This window comes from Polypterus senegalus, chromosome 2, assembly GCF_016835505.1.
Source record: "Polypterus senegalus isolate Bchr_013 chromosome 2, ASM1683550v1, whole genome shotgun sequence".
NCBI classification, from domain to species: domain Eukaryota; kingdom Metazoa; phylum Chordata; class Cladistia; order Polypteriformes; family Polypteridae; genus Polypterus; species Polypterus senegalus.
The window spans coordinates 286,096,263-286,115,157 of NC_053155.1; the positions used below are offsets into that span (position 1 = coordinate 286,096,263).

Sequence of the window (18,895 nt, forward strand, 5' to 3'; positions counted from 1 at the left end):
GCACCAGGTGTCTTCAATATTGAACCTTTTCACAATATTCTAATTTTCCGAGATACTGAATTTGGGACTTTCATTAGTTGTCAGTTATAATCATCAAAATTAAAAGAAATAAACATTTGAAATGCATCAGTCTGTGTGTAATAATTGAATCTAATATACAAGTTTCACTTTTTGAATGGAATTACTGAAATAAATCAACTTTGTCATGATATTCTAATTTTATGACCAGCACCTGTATTATTTGCCCCAGAGAAAAACTGAACAGGATGTTTTTTTCTTCACCATAAAATAAGTATTTAGAAAAGGCAGACCAGATTTTTGATATGACGAAAGGTTAAAGAGTTATTGAGCGGCAAACACAGAAACATGTTCTTTCTCAACACATTTATGTATTTAAAAATTCTCAATTATTATTCTGGTCAACATATGTTTTGTTATGAAATCGTTTCTAAATGTTTTGAAGTAAAAATCACATTGATATTATGTTGTGTTCTGGTGAGTAGTAGTAAGATTAAAAGGTACAAACGACTTGTGAAAATGGCAACTTTTAGCAAGGTTGTCTTGGTTTTTATTTTTTCTTGATACTTATACATAGAAAATCTAAAAATGTAATAGTGTATATTCTGTGTTAGACCATATTAGAAATAATGGCAAAGTTTTGCACAAATAGATGTAGTGGTTTCACATGATGAACAGACAGAATGACAGAAATTTAGCTTTATATATATTGCTCACAAAAGAATAAAGGAACACTTAAATCACATATCAGATCTCGATGAACTTGATGAAATAAGACCTCTTTCCTTATTGCTTTCCAGGTGAATCCATGTTTCCTCACTAAGATAGGGCTCATCATACAACTAAAGAGGACTTGCGTTTAAATTCTGTTATCAAAATTATATATCGAGCACATCTGTCTCGACTAAAACTCTCCGAAATGTTTCCAGGGTATGATCCAACGTTGCAACCAAGTCCCAGCCTCACTAGGTCACATGCTCTGGGCCTGCACCAAATTAACATTATTCTGGACAAAAATTTTTAATTATCTTTCAGATAGCCTTGGACTCACAATCCCTCCTAACAGATTAACAGCTGTGTTTGGTGTTCTTCCAGAGGGGCTTAAAGTGGAGAAAGACAAACAAACAAATTGTGATGACATTCACTACACTTTTGGCATGCAGACTTATTGTGATAAACTGGAAGAACCCAAACTCTCCTCTTTTAAGTCAGTGGGAAACCGATGTGTTATATTATTTGAAGTTGTAAAAAATCAAATACTCAGTTAGAGGATCCGTAAAGACTTTTTTCAAAACATGGCAGGATCTAATCAGTAATATTTTAAAATAAGTTCATAAAGCACAGTGAATTTATTAATTTAGGTATGTTTACAAGCCTTAAATTTAACGCCGTTTGGCTTGCTCTCTCTGTCAGGGGTGGGGATCAATCTGTTCTTAACTCAATTTTTCTTTTTGTAAAAACTTGATTGCTTTGTATGGATTGTAATAAAATTAATAAAAAAAAAAAAGATCTCAATGAACAAAATATTCAAGTGGAAAGTATTGAGTAATACCGTGTAAAAACTGAAATCACAGGTTGATCCAACTTGTGTGAATTTCATCACGGCAACTCATAATGTGACTTAGTAGTGTGTATGGCCCCCACGTGCCCATATGCACTCCTGACAACATCCTGGCATGGTCATGATGAGACAGTGCATGTTGTCCTGGAGGATCTCCTCCCAGACAATTAACAGGGCATCAGTGAGCTCCTGGACAGTCTCTGGTGCTACTTGGCTGTGTCAGATGCAGTGATGCATAATGTCCCAGAGGTTCTCAGTTGGATTCAGGTATGGTTAACGTGAGGGCCAGTCAATGGCATCAATGCCTTCTTCATCGAGGAACTTGTGACGATGTGGGTTCTGGTTCCACGCTCCCATGGCTGTTTGGGAACCCTTGAACCCAACACCGTCGATAATGAAACCGAGAGAGCTAGTCAATGGAGGCAAATAACTGAGCAAGGGGAAGGTATACAAAAGGTGCAACAGTGCTTTTGTTAAAAACAGTCAACAAAATAAACAGTGTTCATAAAGTGCAATTGAAACGTTCTTCATTAAATAAATAATCCAATAAAAGAACGTGGAGGTTAAAATCAATAAATAGAAAAAACAATCCTTTAAAACGAGAGGTTAAAAATCTTCTTTAGGAAGCAATCTTAAAACAACAAACAAGCTCGGTGCTTCTTTTAACATGTGACTCCCCTGCATCTCCCTGTCCAGGCTTCGCAACAGAGGAGCCACACTCTCTATGCAGCTGCCCTCCTACAACACACATTCGTGACTGGAGACCTCCTGATCCCTGGCTCCAGTATGGCACTCATCCCAGCCTCGGAGAACTTGGTTTCCACCAACGGCCAGGTTGCCCACGTTGGGGATTCCAACCACCAAATCTCCCGACTTCCGTTGCCTTTCCGCGGCCTCTCTGCGGCCAGTCGCCTTCCCTTGGTCACTCCCGCTACATAATCGCTCAGCGGGAGCGACATCCAACTGAAAGCCTGGGTGCTGGCCCAACACCCAGCTTCCTTACAGCTGCCCTAGAGCGCTCGATCGCGTGCTCACCACACGCACGCACCGCGTGTCTGTCTCTCCTGCACCGCATGCTTCCTCGCTCCCTGTAACCTCCGTCCTATTTTCCTCTTTTTCCTGAACTCGTTCTTTTTTTCCCCATCTCGTTCTTTTTTCCTCCTCTCTCCATTTTTCCACCCCACAACCGACTCGCGCTTCTTTTTAAATGACGAGGGCCACAGCAGCTGCAGCATTAGCCATGGGACAATCACGAATGTGGGCAGTTCCTCACCTGTGCACTCGGTGAGAAACGCCCACACCCTACGGATCGCCCCACGGCTCGCTATGGCCCAACGTCCCCTCGCTAAGCCGCGTCGCGTCGATTATTGAAAAATGGCCTTTACTCAGTGAGCTGTGGACCCGCTATACCACAGAACTGCCTATACACTCTGGCCACATGAAGCCAGGCATTGTCCTGCACAAGCAGGAACACATGTCCCACTACACCAACACGTCTGACAATGGAACTGAGGATTTAACCTAACAGCAATCAGTGTACTGTTGCCTAGCAAGTGGAGGTCTGTGCAAGCTTTCATGGATATGCTGCATAGTGTTGCAGGCTGCATAATGTTCACCACTGCTTCTCCAGACTCTTTCCCCCCAATAAAGTCATTGCGTTTACCAGCAACCATTCTACAAAGTGATCTTTCATCATAAGTCGTGACAATATGTTCAATTTGATACTATTTCATAAACTGATACTGATTACTGGTGTTTATTGCTATTGACTTATTTAGCAATGTGTTAACCCTATTTCGACAGGATTAGTTTTAAATGAGGAGGTATGTTAAAGTAATTATTACTAGAGGACCTCTGTAATTTTAGTCCAAGCTGAATCACTCATGTCAGTAACTTTTTATGGGCTGCTAGTCCATGTCTTGTTAAAGATTTCAGAATCTTTTACTTTCTCTAAAAAGTCCGTAAAAATAACGTCAGGTTAAACTATTTCCGTGCAAAACCAGATGTCAGTAAAATTCGGATGGGACTAAAATTAAATAGGAATTTATTTTACCCATTGCCTGAAGTGGAAAAAAAGAACTGGCGGTACTCAGTCATTGTTCATGCTGAATAATAGTGGTATTGGGGGGATTCCCTTGTGTGGGTTACAGTATCCCTTCAGGGGCCTGAAGGTAGGCTGATATGCACAATTTATATTGAAAACTGTGTGGAGGGGTGTCCTCCTTGGATATGTGAAGCAATATATTGTTATAATAAATTGGAGTTGCTAATATAGTCTGAACTGATGGCATGCATACATTAACTACCAATCAGGAAAGAACGGAGAAATGCTGGTACATTCTGGCCCACTTCGACCTCTGACTTTACCCTGCCTTTCTAGTGTAAAACTAACCCTGTCTGAATAGGGCTTGTGATTCCCTCTTCAGTGTACTAAATACTAGCTGAATTTGTTAATGTTTCTGCACAAGTGAGATTATCAACAGGTATGTTTCATTATAATTTAATAAAAACAAATTGCTATATTAACAAATGTTGTTTTTCTTTACTCTTTCCTCACCTGATTACATCAAAATATAGAGCACATATTCAATGCCCATGTGCTAAGTGATATTTACTTTTCGACTAACAACCTGTTTGTTTTTTAATAAGGTTTTTTTTTAACAATAAATATTCTGCTCCATTCTCTGCTCCACATCTTGAGAAGATCCTAGAATTTATATATGATAACTGTCATCATCATTCTTTAAGTAAGCAAAATTATTGTATTTCATAATATTTTGTAATTTATTTTGACTACTGTATATTTTGTAGTCTTATTAAACTGCAAGTATTTTAAGTTTAAACATTAAGTTTGAATTCCATGGCACTTGTATTACCTGAAAGTATAAAATCTAAAAAATGTAAATTTGTGTTGAATTAAAATGTCCATGGAGAATTTTGAACTTTAATGAGATCTACTGGGAGGCTACAGAATACAAATAGATTGTAATTTCTACTGACACAAGCAATATAGTTAGAATTAAAAGCAATGCGCCAAACAAATCACTTAAGGTTGGTTTATGGATGCTGTTCTGTCTAAATCTAAAGGTTAGCAAGGACTGGAGGACAACGAGTTGTTTCTTGCATATTCCTTTTGTGTTTTCACAAAACCAATATATAAATGTGCTTTACATTGTATTATTGCATAGAAATATGTGCTTGGCATGCTATGTATGATTTTCTTTTTCTTCTTATTGTGTAGTGTATGTGACATTTATATGTTATAGACCTGACTAAATTCATTTTTCACAAGAGGATTATAAAGGAAGATGCATGTATTCTGCATGAGTTTTGGTAGGCTCAGCTCCCTATGTATGTGTTTTTATTCAGAAATATTGATTTTTCTTCCTAAATTTTGTTGTATGAGGTTGATTAGATACTCTGCATTTTTAGGTGTGGATGATTGTTGGTCTGTGCATGAATGTTTAATGCAATGTATTGGCACCTCATCCAGAGTGGTCTTTTGCCTTGTGCCTGATCACCCAATGATTGCATAATTCGAATAATCTGATTAGAAAGATGATGGATAGATGGGATTTTAAAGTTCACTTGACATAAAACCTTGTTTAATTTAACTTATTTAACAGTTTACTTTTTCATACCAGTAGAACATTTTATACAAAGAATGAATTTAGTTATCTTGGCCATATCTGTAAATCTCAAAAATAATTGTATTCCATATGCTTTTTTAACAGATTTAAACAAATTAATTTAGAAGACTACAGGATGAATTATCAAGTTACATCAACAACAGCAACAGTGAACAGCAGTGCATTTGTTAGACCTCAAGGATTTTACATCAGGGGATTCAACTTGGCGCAATACACCACTTATTATTATACCATTTTGTCTCTACTTTATATTCTGACTCTTTTAGCAAACATCATGCTGTTATCAATTATTTTATGGGTAGAGTGTCTTCACACGCCAAAGTACATTGCAATATTTGCCTTATCTATTACAGATATTGGCTGCAGTACTGCCATTATTCCCAAATGTGTGGATGCATTTCTTATGAAGTCTAAATTTATTGTTTATGAAAGTTGTTTAACTCAGATGTTTTTTGTACATTATTTCTCTGCAACTGAGTCATTCACTCTAGCAATCCTTGCATACGACAGGTTAATTGCTATATGCTTTCCACTTCGGTCTAATACAATTAATACAAATGCTCGGATGGTTTTAATTATACTTGTTTCTTGGTCAACTGCCTTTATGCTGGTAGCTGTGGGAGTGAGTTTCATTCCACACTTGTCATTCTGCAAATCCACCATTATCAACAGTCACTTTTGTGATTACGGTCCAGTGTATAACTTAGCATGCAACAATATTTACGCAAGCTTTGTAACATCAGGCTTCTTTGTTATTGCAATTATTTTTCTTCCCTTGTCTTTTATTGTCGCATCATATATTTGCATCATCTGCACTGTGGCAAAGATAGTCTCTGCTGAAGCACAATGGAAAGCGTTCAAAACATGCACAGCCCATTTAATGTTAGTTGCAATTTTTTATTTACCGTTGTTGGTAACCTATGTTTTAGTGTGGGCAACCCTGTACATAGATACAGACATCAGAATTCTTAATATGACATTATCAGCAACCCTTCCTCCCCTGCTGAATCCTGTAATATACAGCCTGAAAACTGAAGAAATTATGGCACAAATGAAAAAAATTTTGAAGAAAAAAATAATTCACTCTTTACTCTGACTATACCAGTAAAAACAATAAAGTGTGTTTGACAACCTCACAAACAAGAAAACAAAAATCACTCTTCCTGAATGTGCATATGGTGTAATATACATTTTTCCAGTAAGTTACAAATGTACAATTAATATGCACTGTACAGTCATTGATGCAAAATGGGTGTGAATGTATGTGTATGTGTGTGATTATAGATGGAAGTTCCATGCAGGGCTAACGTTCTGCATGAAACTTGTGTTGCCAGATTAAAATGATGTTATCTGCCACCTTATAATGGAACAAGTAAGTTTAAAAAATGAATAAATGAACTTATTATATTTTAGTTAAGAATTTTAATAAAATAATACTGATTTTAATGGTGTAATGTTAAGTCTAACGAATATGTATTCTTTATTTTTTACATTATGTAACTTATTCTTGAATATGTCACTGTGGAAAATAAGCAGTCAATGAAACATAAAGGAGTCATAGCATAATAAAACATGGTGAAATGAGATGAGAGTTTCATAGAACAGGAGCCACAATTGTTTTATAACAACTATTTGGGCTAGTGAGTCTTTTATATCTTTTATATTTTACTGTATATGTTTCTATGAGGAAAGCAGCAAAAATAGATGTTCTGGGGTGTTGGTGGTGATAGCTTTATAAGCTATATAGAGCATATGATTCTGCATTTGATAGGAAAACAGTGCATTTCAGCCACCTGAGGTGGATATAGCGAGTGCATTTGGACCAAATTCATTATGAAAATCATTGTAGTTATTTCCTCATATTCTTTCATTATTTCTATTAATTTTAGTCAAACATTTTTAACTGCATTATGTATATCATATACAAGCATCTGTGCATTGTAATTTAATATTCACTACACTCTTTATTTCACTAAAAAAACAGAAAAGACTTTGGTTATATAGCAAATTAAATTTCTAATAGAACTATTTTTAGATAAAAGTTTTTTTTTGTTCCCAGGGGAAAATATTGCTTTTTACAGAAACACATTCAAAATAAATACATAATCAGGTAGATTAGTATGTAAGCATATAAACAAACAAACATACACACACACTTAGACACTTTGGTCTGAACACACACCACAGTGAGTGTAAAGCAAAAAATTAAGCTCAATATTTGTAACCATAACCAATGTAAGCCATGAATTTGAATTTGGTTGCTTCATAGTTGCTGTTGCTGTCTTTCAGTTCCAGAGACCTAGGTTTCATCCTCTTCGGTATGGCATCTGCATGTACTTCCTTGTTTTAGGTTAATAGTCAAATCTAAACTGACTGGTATGCAGCTAATCGGCAGTCTCTGCACAAGTGTGCACAAGCAATGGATGGGATTACCTCTCATGGCTGCTTCCTGCCTTGCATCCAACACTAGCTCTGTACAAACCTGTAATTGACTTAATACCATCAGAAAATGTGAGGAACTTGTCATTGGATGTCAATCAGTAAAAAGACAGCAAATAATCCAGCTTCTGTGCATTCATAATGTATAGTAAATTTGGATTGTAAATTTCAGTGCAGCCCATTCAAATTCCATGATTTGATCAGTATGTATAACTCAGATGACTTCACTTTCCTGTATTGCAATTGTACAAAAAACAAAAAAAAGGGTTGAGTGAAGGTGTTGGGCGATTTGATGTAAATATACAGTTGTAACTTTAAGTATTCATTATATTGTAATCAGGATAACAACAGTCTACAAATACAGTGCATCTGGAAAGTAATCACAGCACATCACCTTTTCCACATTTTGTTATGTTACAGCCTTATTCCAAAATGGATTAAATTCATTTTTTTCCTCAGAATTCAACACACAACACCCCATAATGACAACATGAGAAAAGTTTACTTGAGGTTTTTGCAAATTTATTAAAAATAAAAAAATTGAGAAAGCACATGTACATAAGTATTCACAGCCTTTGCCATGAAGCTCAAATTTGAGCTCAGGTGCATCCTGTTTCCCCTGATCATCCTTTAGATGTTTCTGCAGCTTAATTGGAGTCCACCTGTGGTAAATTCAGTTGTGTTGGCTGGGATTGGGGGAGGATTGGCTCCAGCAGACCCCCGTGACCCTGTGTTAGGATATAGCAGGTTGGACAATGGATGGATGGATGGATAATCCCACTGCAAATTTTTGCAGAATAAGTGCACTATTAGTATGGCAAAGACAAGGAGAAGTTTGTGCAGTAAACCTCTACAAAGCATGGTACACACATTAAAGCCCTGTTTTGACATTTTTCATCTGTCAGTCTTTATTTCTAATGTCCTTCGGTATTTTTCCTTTGTCAATGAAGATTCTCACCACCTCTTTTCCCATGGGCTCATGAACATTTTACAATTACGTACATAATTCTTGTACACAAGTTGAACTGTCCACAGAAATCTTTGTCTCTGAATATTACAAAATATTAGTAAAGTTTAAATCTTGTAAAATACTTTAATTCCCCTATCTTATGCCAATTTTAAAACATACATTTCTTTTGATGACTAGTGAGTTATAACATACTATAGCGACAGAATCCTAAACTGTTATTTTAGACATTGTATAACTTTTCTGTGATTAATATTTTCAAAGAACATTTTCCAGTTCTGAGTAGTTCTCTTTAAATGTGCTTTTCATTAAACAAGAATATATTTAATCTGTGTGTGTATGTATGTGTGCTACAGTGCCTTTCTCACTTGGAGATATGGTTTAATCAATTGACAACAAAAGTCTGATCTGACCGATGAAGTTTTTGGCATAGTGAATAGGATTTAGAACTGTCACACACAGGACTTACAAATAATGGAAGAGTGCTTTTAAAGGTACTACTTATCAAAGTTTGCATATGCAGATGAAGCTAAAACAAGGCATTGCAGACGCAGCAAGAAATGCTTAGGCTATAAGATTTAAGTGTAACCCAGAATGTTAGTTTGATTTTTGGTACAATTGAAATACATACTAAAAAGAAGATACCTGCTCTTATATTTTCTTCACAAGATAGGGCTGTGACTGTAATAGCCATCAAAACAAGGGACCGAAAATGACAAGAAGTAAAGATAGGGTAGTGTGCTTTGTAAACCTTAAAAATTCTCTAGACACTCCTGCATAGTCACTTTTCTTTCTTCTCCTGCTGGAAAATGATACAGTCACACTCACACCAGTGAAATCAGGGACAGTTTCTACTCACTGATCATAGTGTTACTGAACAATAAGTCTTCATAGTAATGCATTTACATTTTTATATATACATATGAAAGTATTTTATATATTAAGATATACAGGTGTTTGTGTGTGAGTCCAGAGGAAACGTGCAAGTAAGAATTTCAGTGTATTATGAGAATCATTATTTGCTATTGGAGTACCTTTTCTTTAGACACCTTTTGTCCTAGCACTGATAACAAATGTTTGGACCTACAATTATGAGGGATGCAAAGATTCAAAGTATTATTAGAGACCTTTTACAGCTGCAGATAGATATTTATTCACAACAAGATCAAATAAGAAATTTAAATGGCTCCATTCAATAGCTTGTTATAATAATTGATTCGGTGGTCTTCTCACCCAGATGATAAAAAATTCAGGGGACTCTAATCACTGTACAGAATTTCTACATTAGTGGAGACTTACTTTTGCATCCTTATTATGTTAAATTCTGATTAGATTAGATTTTACTTTATTTAAAAATTAAAATATTTAGGTGCTGGTCATAAAATTGACTGATGTATTTCAGATGCTTATTTCTTTTAATTTTGATGATTATAACTGACAACGAATGAAAGTCCCAAATTCAGTATCTCGGAAAATTATCTATATCTATTATAATAAAACCAAACAACAACCCCTCCAAACACGCATCAGATACATTTAGCTTGGATAACAGCGAACTGCTGCTGTCAATAGTCATTCAATTTTAGTCATTCTGGTGTATGTTCAGAACCATAGTTTGTGTGTATTCATTGCCATGCATGCACATCGGTAGATTACTCTCCGGGCTAATCTAAGGTAGGTATTACCACTCCAGCGTGAGAGGGGACACACATGCTAACATTCTCCACTTTCGTTTCTTCTGCAGTAAAGAGAAGACGCCCAGTGATGGCATCTAACTCAATCCAGGTTTAGTCTGGAACAGAGCACACCGCAGGATAGAGCTCCTTTCACCCTGACCAGAACAAAATGATTGCCTAGCCTGACAACTTTCTTATTTAATTGTTTGAGTACTTGTATTGGCACACATAGCAGCCCTTTTTCATTACTTTTTGCTGAAAAAGTTAAATGAGGCCAACCAGATTGGAGCCCCAACATTTCTTTCTGGAATTTACAGTGCTTTCTTTGACCAGAATGTGTATATGTAAAAAGTGAAATTTCCTCTGTAGGGACAAATTAAGTTCTGTTTTACCTGTGTAAAAATGTACCTGTGATTCTTGACTTTAATCATTTAAAACTGAACTTTTTGGCTTTGGCTATTTGAATATGCTTGAGGTGTGTGCAGCTACTGTATCACATTCTTCACTGTCATCTAGTGCATAAAGACAGAAGATAAAGGTTATGTGAATTTTTTCTTGTTTTCTGGCCATCTAATTCTTGATGTCATCTTTTGTTGACACCTGCCCTGTGTGGCAGACGGCCAGCTGCTCAACCCGGATCTGGGGATTTGTATTTCCCATATAGCCCAGAAGTACTTCCGGGCTGAAGAAAACCTCAAGTCCTCCATCTGACCCAGAAGTGCTGGCAAGTCACGGGGATGGAAGAACGGAAGCACTTCTGGGTCAAGGACTATGTAAAGGACTACTGAAGACCCAGCAAGGAAGCCGGAGTTGGGAGGTAGTAGGACAGAGCTTGCTGGGAGGAGTGGAGGAGAGATTTGTGTTGATAATTATGCTGATTATTGTCGTTTTGCCTGTGTATGGTGGTGGAAGTGCTGTTGGGCACTATTTCAAGAAGAAAGGAGTCTTACACCGGAGTATTAATGCATCAGATGTTTTCAGCAGTTTGTTGATAATTTATTTTGAGTTTCAGTTATATATGCTCTTGTATATATTGATGAGATTCTAATTCATTCACTTGGGGCCTCATTTATAAACAGTGCATATGCACAGAAATGTTACGTGCGAATGTTTTAACGTTCAAATTTCCACTGAACCTCATACCCTGTCATGCGCAAGTTCTCCACTCGGTTTTACAGACTGGCGGCACCCAGCGTCAAAGCAATGCTACTGTTCCTGTGTGGTTTATGTTTCGTTTTCAGATCCACATCCCTGGCATGGCTTTATAAATGCACTGAAATTAACCGCATATTGTTTATTAGTTTAATGCATCTGATTGTAATTAACCTGTAACAATATAATGGTCCACAGAATGGTCAAACTATTCTAAATACCATAGCTGCTTTAGTGTTGTTGCTCTCATTGCACCTTTACATATGGTGATGGTATCATTTTTACCATGCAACAAAATATGTTTATTATATTATACAGATAAAACATAAACTTTATTTAAATAATCTATATTGGCAATAATTAAAGGACACAGTGTCGCTGCGCTAGCAAGGATCTGGCGCTCCGTTCACGGATTGTTCCTGCCTTGTACTGTTTGCTTCACTGGGACTGGCGTGAAGGATAGAATAATTAAACATATTTTAATATTCCTTAAAAGTTTTAAAGAATTGTCGTTATAAGCTTAACGTCTATTACAGAGCTGATTGTGTTGCAATTGGGTATTTGGAGAAAGAAAGGTAAGGACAGTACTGCTGCAATAAATTCATTGACTGTTCATTTCATTTCATCATGAAAATTATATCAAGTATACATCTCAGTATTTTGATTATTCAGAGAGCTATAATATTACAAATGTAATGGATTCTCTGTCCTGATGGAGGAAGACAAAACCTGGAAGCACGTAGTGATTCACACACATAGAGCACATAGAAGATCAAATACAAAACAAAGCATTTAACGTGCTACTTTAGTTACGATGGGATTTGAGAAACTAGTAAATTAAACGATTTTAAGATGAAGTTTATGATGTTCTACTTTAATAACAAAATAAACTGCGTGATTAAAGTGGAAATTTCGGGATTAAAGTTGACATTTCATGCTTTTTTTCCCCACTGTGTGCCATTTTTTTCTCTGTACCCTAATGAGCTTTCATTTGAAACTCAGATGGTGAGCTACGACTCGCCTTTTCACTTAAATATGTGACAACCTTTTTTATTTCGGCACTGTGCGACTTTGTGAACTTGAGCTTTCGAGTTTCTCCGACATGCTATGTCAGTCGATCAGCTTCCTTTTGTTGTTTATACCATTGTTTAAACCAACAAATAGTACGTTTTTCTTTGCCTCCACTTGGTATTCGCAGAAATTCTATTTTCCCCTGTGCTTTTCCCATTGTCTTTTCACAGAACGCTGAGCTTAAGGGCTATTTGTATTGCTTTGCATATTCAAAGAGGCGTAATTCTGGGAGGAGTTAGGGCAGGACAGCAGGCACGTGCACGAGCATTACTTTTCACACTGACTGGGATTTATGAAGTGGAAGAACGTGGAAGTTTGCGTACGCACAGATTCCTGCATCTGGATTTTTCTGTGCGTGCACACATTCCTGATTTCATGCTTACACCATGTTATAGTGTGTGTTCTACGCACGTCGTTATACATAAAGGCCCCAGAACTCTCAACACATATCAAACATGTTCAAGAGGTGGTTTCATGATTAAGTGGACATAGTTTTATTTGCAAAAGCTTCAGAAGTATGAGGCTCATATAAGAACTATTTTTAGGTTATTACATTTCTATTAAGAGCAATTTAACACTGGCCCAGAAACTCTTCAGTCAAGCTGGACCAGAGATTTGTGGAGTTTCCCAACCACTAAAGACAGTTTTAGTTTTGTTTTTGCCCCAATTATGAATTTAATCAAGAAGACTTTCAAGAAACTGAAAAGAATCATAAGAAAGATGTAAATTTTAAAAAAAAATAATATGTTTTAAAATTGATGATATGCATATATTCAAAGAGAATCGTAAGCATATATGAAAATAAGTATTATATCCTAATGCACGCTAGTACAGGTTTGGACATTAGGTAATGATGGGAAGAACCAAAAGGAGCCAAGTATTTTGCATAAGTAATAAGAATTAAAATAAACTAGCAAAATACCCGTGCTTCGCAGCGGTGAAGTACTGCATTAAAATTTTTATTAAGAAGAAAATTAAACCTTTTTAAACTGAGGGAAAATATACCAATAATTATTTGTTAAGGATCTCTTTGTGTGCCACGTTGTCATTTCGGCCCTCCAGTTGTAACATGACCAAGCTGTGCGCTGAGCTTACTCTTGAGCATGCAACTTACAGTTGGCCATGTGAACAGTAATCTTGTCTCAAATCTCATAGCTTGGATTGCTGCTGTCATAATCGGTTTGAGTTTCATGCTTTGTTTCAATTACGACAGTATTTGTAGGATCTGTTGTGTTGAAGTGACATTCGGCATCTGTCAAGCGTTGTAAGCACACAACCAGTTTCATCGATAAAATCACATCCAGCTTTTGAGAGTTTAAACATTCATAAACATCAAAAAATGTCCACTACTGAAATCGTCATCTGTGAATCTAAGATGTTTAAGAGGCATTAGCGGTTGTCGAAAGGTGTAAAATATTTGGCTATTTCGGTACACTTGAAAACGACAACCGAACAATTCAGCGGCAGCCATCAACTCACATGCAGAACCATAGGTGAAGGGCTTAAGCATTTCACTCTTCTAGTGCTCCTGTGTAGTATAATTATCTCCTGTACCGTCATCAGTCCACACCTTGAACCTGTCCCAGTCATTCAATACATAAGACACAATGTTCCTCCGGATATCAAGAGTGAGCCTGATATGGCCGTGCAATATGTAACAAAGAGAATGGAAAAGGTAGGTGGTATCTCCGGGCATGGAAACCACTCGGTAAGTGACAGTTCTTTGATCAATAGTGATCACCTCGATAGACATGGTAATGGGGGTTGGAATGATAAAGGAAATGGGTACCTGAGAAATGTAAAGTAAGTCTAAAATACCTATACAATAACTATAATTGTAATAAACAAACAATAAAACAGCAGAGAAGCCGTGGATTAAACAAAAAGGCTGTAGTTATCAGTAGGGAGACGTGAATCCCGTGGCGAAGCAAGGAAGGGAATGTAGAGATCGGAGCGACGGACGGTCTTATATAGCCAGGCAGCCAACAACGTGGGAGGCATTGGGATGGGGGACCCAACGCCACCTCACACGGTGACCGAGGTGCAGGCTATGGACATATATATGTATGTAAGTAGGATTCAGTTAGCGTTGGGAACTTCTACTTTAATCAGTGGAATATTTTTCAAATGTAAAATTCACAAAAGTTACAAAAACATCAATGTCAGAGCAGGTCTAAATTACATTAGACACTCGGTAGGCTTTTATAGATGTATAATTACATAACTTTGATGTTTTACCTGTAATGAATTTTAGAAGATCAGGCGCAAATGTAGAGGAAAATTAAATTGTCATTGAAGTTGTTATTATTAATAATGATTTAACTCTTTCAGGGCTAATTATTTTTTTCATTTTCTACCAGGTATGAATATTTTTCCCAAAAACTCAGTTTTTTAAAAAGCAAACACTATATTCCTTTAATATTAAACATTAGCATTCAAAGATCTGCTGTCACACTCCTTACATATTTACTACAAACCTGTTTGTGTAACCATTAATATTCTGAAGGGCACTTTCTGGAAAAGAAGCAGCTACCTGCCTTTTGTTTTTGATTTCCAAATCACTTGCATCAATATCGGAGTTTGACGAGTCAGAGTCTGATTTGGCAATAATATGCAAAAAGCAAAAAAAATTAATAATGCCCACAGAGGATTTTGCTTTGCACATCCACTTTGCTGTTTTGCCCAATGTCAATGTCATTCTAGACGTTGTTTACTCTACGCTCCTCACACACACACAGGTATTCGATGTCAAGTCAATGAGTTTAACAGTCCTCCTAGCAAAGAGGGTCTACCAGTAACGTGATGGTGAGTTTTGTCGACGTCTACAGCTGATTATGACCCTCTGCCCCGGATGTTAACTAAAGTCAACATCCAACCTCAATCCTGCTGTCGACAAAAGTCGACATCAGCCCTAAAAGAGTTAAAGATGTAATGCTTTTCACTGTGAGAAAAAAATGCACATGTGGAGTTTGCAACTTAATTTTGTTTCACTTACAATTGAAACTGCGCTTAAAAACTCAAAGATTTGACATGTATAGACACTTATGAAAAGCAAAGGAAATATGAAATAAACAAAATAGCTTATCTAACGATGTATTATTATCAAATGTAAGTTACATAGTTAATATTATTCTTGGTTTTTCCTTAGATAACTTCAACTTATTGTTTATGTTAATATTTTAATAAAACATGTGCTTCATTTAGAATTTTAAGATTTAGGGAACAGTGTAGAATATTTCATGCTTCAGATATTTATAAATGATTATCTTTCTCTATATTGGAATCGCTTTATGCCTTTCATAGGAGATTTTTTCTGTGGAGGAGTCTTTTATTCTAGTAAATTTTTACTGAGATGCTAACTATTTTAATGTTACCCTTTATTATTCTTCTATTTTAATGTTACCCTTTATTAAGCCTTCTGGGATTCATTAGACCATGAGAGCAGAGAAAAAGCTACATAAACTCACTTAGGACTTTTATTGCAAGAATTTGAAGGAAAATTTAAATATACTGTATGTATTCATTGGTACAGCCTGAAGTGTCTTACAAAAATTATACTTAATAGTATGCTTTGTTGTACTAAAATTAAATAATACCCAGATTTTCTAAGTAAATCAATAAAACAAAATACTAGTCTTTTAATATGATCACTGTGGGATTTCCTCCACTTCTTTCTCCTTTCTCCTTATCCTCCTTGACCTTTCATCAGCTTTTGATACCATTAATCACTCACTTATCTATTCCCTTTGAGAAACTTAATGATCCTCCTATCCACTGATTCAAGTACTACATTTCAGACTGATTGTTTTGTATCTAACTTCTTGTGTTCTCCACAAAAACTTTCTACTGGTAGGCATCAAGGATCAGTTTTGGATCAACTTCTCTTTTCTCTCAACATTTTCTTCTGGCAATGTCATTTCTTCTCAAGGTTTCTCCTACCACCTCTCTGTTGAAGATGCACATTTCTTTTTCTCATTTCCCTCCTACATCCTGCAGGTTTAAGCCCAGCTCTTCACCCATCTCATCATGGATAAATGATTATCACTGTAATCATAACCTTTCAAAGTCAAAAATCTTGTTCTTGTCTCCTTTAACCATCGTTCATGATCAAGAATATTAATGTGACGCTTTCATTCATCGAACATACATCTTCAATGACCCAGTCTTGTTGTTTCTTTCTTGATAATATCCAGAGGACTCAAAAATTCCTCACTAATTTTGCCACTCAACTCCTTGTTCATGCACTGGTTTTCTCTTGGCTGGACTATTACAAATCTCTCCGGGTGGAATTTGCTTCAGCTGCTTCATGGTTTCTAATTTCACTCCTACTCCTCCTCTGCAAGGATCCAGGTCAAAACCCTTGTCTTGATCTACATGCTCCTCCATATCTCCAGTCGTTGGTCTCTGTATATGTTCCCTCAAGAAGCTTCTGTTCTGCCTCTGCCTGTCTGCTGAACATCCCTCCTCTTGCCAGACATGCCAAAACTGGAAAGTCTCTATGTTCTTGGTCTAAAGCTGTGGAATGATCTCTCTTCAATCCGTTGCCAATTTACTTGTGTTTAGGCATCTTTTAAAAACACAATTTCATTAAATATTTTGGATCTGCTTAGCTTCTCTCCTACAGAAAAGCTGCTCTTGTACTGACAAAAAGTTTAGGTTACTGATTTCTGTATTATTGTCTTAGTCTAGTTGTAGGTACTCGTAGTACTACTAGATCTGTTTCTTTGTTGTTACATTTATGTCTTGTCCTATGTTGCTCAAATGTTTGCACCTTGTTTAGACATTCTTGTATGCATTATAACTTGCTTTGAAAGTATCTTGAATAAAGACATCTGCTAAATAAATAGGTAAATAATAATATATTTGACTGGCTGGAAAAATGTCCTACACAACAGTTCCAAGAAAGAAATATACCATACTAGTAAGAAGAGAGGTCTTATACTGTATATAAGCATGCCAAAAGACAGCAGCCAATAGATAACAGATAATGATGGAGCCTGGCATGATTCTGAGTCAGTATCAATCAGCAGAATTTCATGACTACTCTTTTATTGATAAAACATAGGTTTCAAACTTTATTTTATTATGCTGTCTATTTTACATTGCATAATTTTAAATGAACAGAATCTGTGTTATTATATTTTTTATTGCTGGATGAAATTTGCTATATATGGTCTCTTACTACATACCTTTCACAAAGCCTATTGCCAATAAAAGGTGTCATTTTGCTTGGCTTTTCTCTACAAAGCCTAATTAACGATAATGTGATAGTTTATTAGGGCAAAGGTTGTTTAATAAACATTGTGTGGAAACAAAGATAATAATACACAGACATTTTAACATATAATTTGTCAAGTACAAAAGTAATAATATCATTTGTCTGAAATTCATAATAATGAGGTATAGTACGAGAAAATCTCAATTTTTAATGCCATAAAAGAGGATAAATCATTGTGTAAACATACAGTTATATGCATTTTTAACCAAGAGTATGCCAAGACCATTATTCATGAGCTTGGAGGCATTGATTAAATGTCACAAATAGGACATCTGCTAATAAACAAGAATAAATAAATGGCAATCTGAAAAACAATCACAAATAAATTATTTGCATGTAAAACTGGGGGACTGACAAAAAACAGGGCCAGTTAAAACCCATTGCAACACACCTTGTGTGATTTTGGGCTATACAAACAGTAAATTGTTGGTTGTTGTTGTAGATACAGTATCTAGATATCTTTCAGCTTAGATTTAAGCATTCAAGTTGTTATTGTTATATTATATCCCAAAGAAATCCCAGAATAACCTTCTTGATTAAGGAAATGTGTAATGTAAGACAAACTATTCTCACAAAATATTTAAGCAATCAATATATAATTAATCACACCCCTGCTAAAAAGCAGCACAAGTCGACTGATAAACAGTCAGATGATAAAATATTATATTATATTGTTTTTGGTTCTTCAGAAGAATGAAATATACTTTTGAAAAGTAATTTCAAGTAAATGTTACATCATAATTTAATAACCAAATATGAAAAACAGTATAAATAAACATAAAATCAGAAACAGATGTTTTAAGGCAAACACACACACACACTAAAAAAAGAGTATAGCCATGCCATAAGATAAAAGAACATATTCCTAAAGAAAAATCTGTTTTTCTTTTTGATGAAAGCAGACTGCTATTGTTTATCAAGGAATGCAGCAGCTCTTCCAACAGCAAAAAAACACCTAAATGGAACGACACAATGAGGAGAATATTTCTACAAACTCCAAACAGGGAGGACCCAGGTCTTCAAACTGAGAGGCAGCAGTGCTACCTCTGCACCACTGTGCTGCCCAGTAGGGATAATATATTA

At 35.9% G+C, this 18,895-nt stretch overlaps 1 protein-coding gene across 1 annotated transcript; it reads left to right on the forward strand.

Annotated features, from left to right (window-relative positions):
* The first annotated feature begins 5,344 nt into the window (after nt 1-5,344).
* LOC120524594 (olfactory receptor 5B2-like) lies at nt 5,345-6,325 on the forward strand. Its single transcript, XM_039746425.1, has one exon. The coding sequence runs from the start codon at nt 5,345-5,347 to the stop codon at nt 6,323-6,325; it is 981 nt and encodes a 326-aa protein (XP_039602359.1).
* The last annotated feature ends 12,570 nt before the right edge of the window (nt 6,326-18,895 follow it).

Coding starts and splice junctions, on each gene's coding strand:
- LOC120524594 (XM_039746425.1), top strand. CDS start 5,345: ATGAATTATCAAGTTACATCAACAACAGCAACAGTGAACAGCAGTGCA.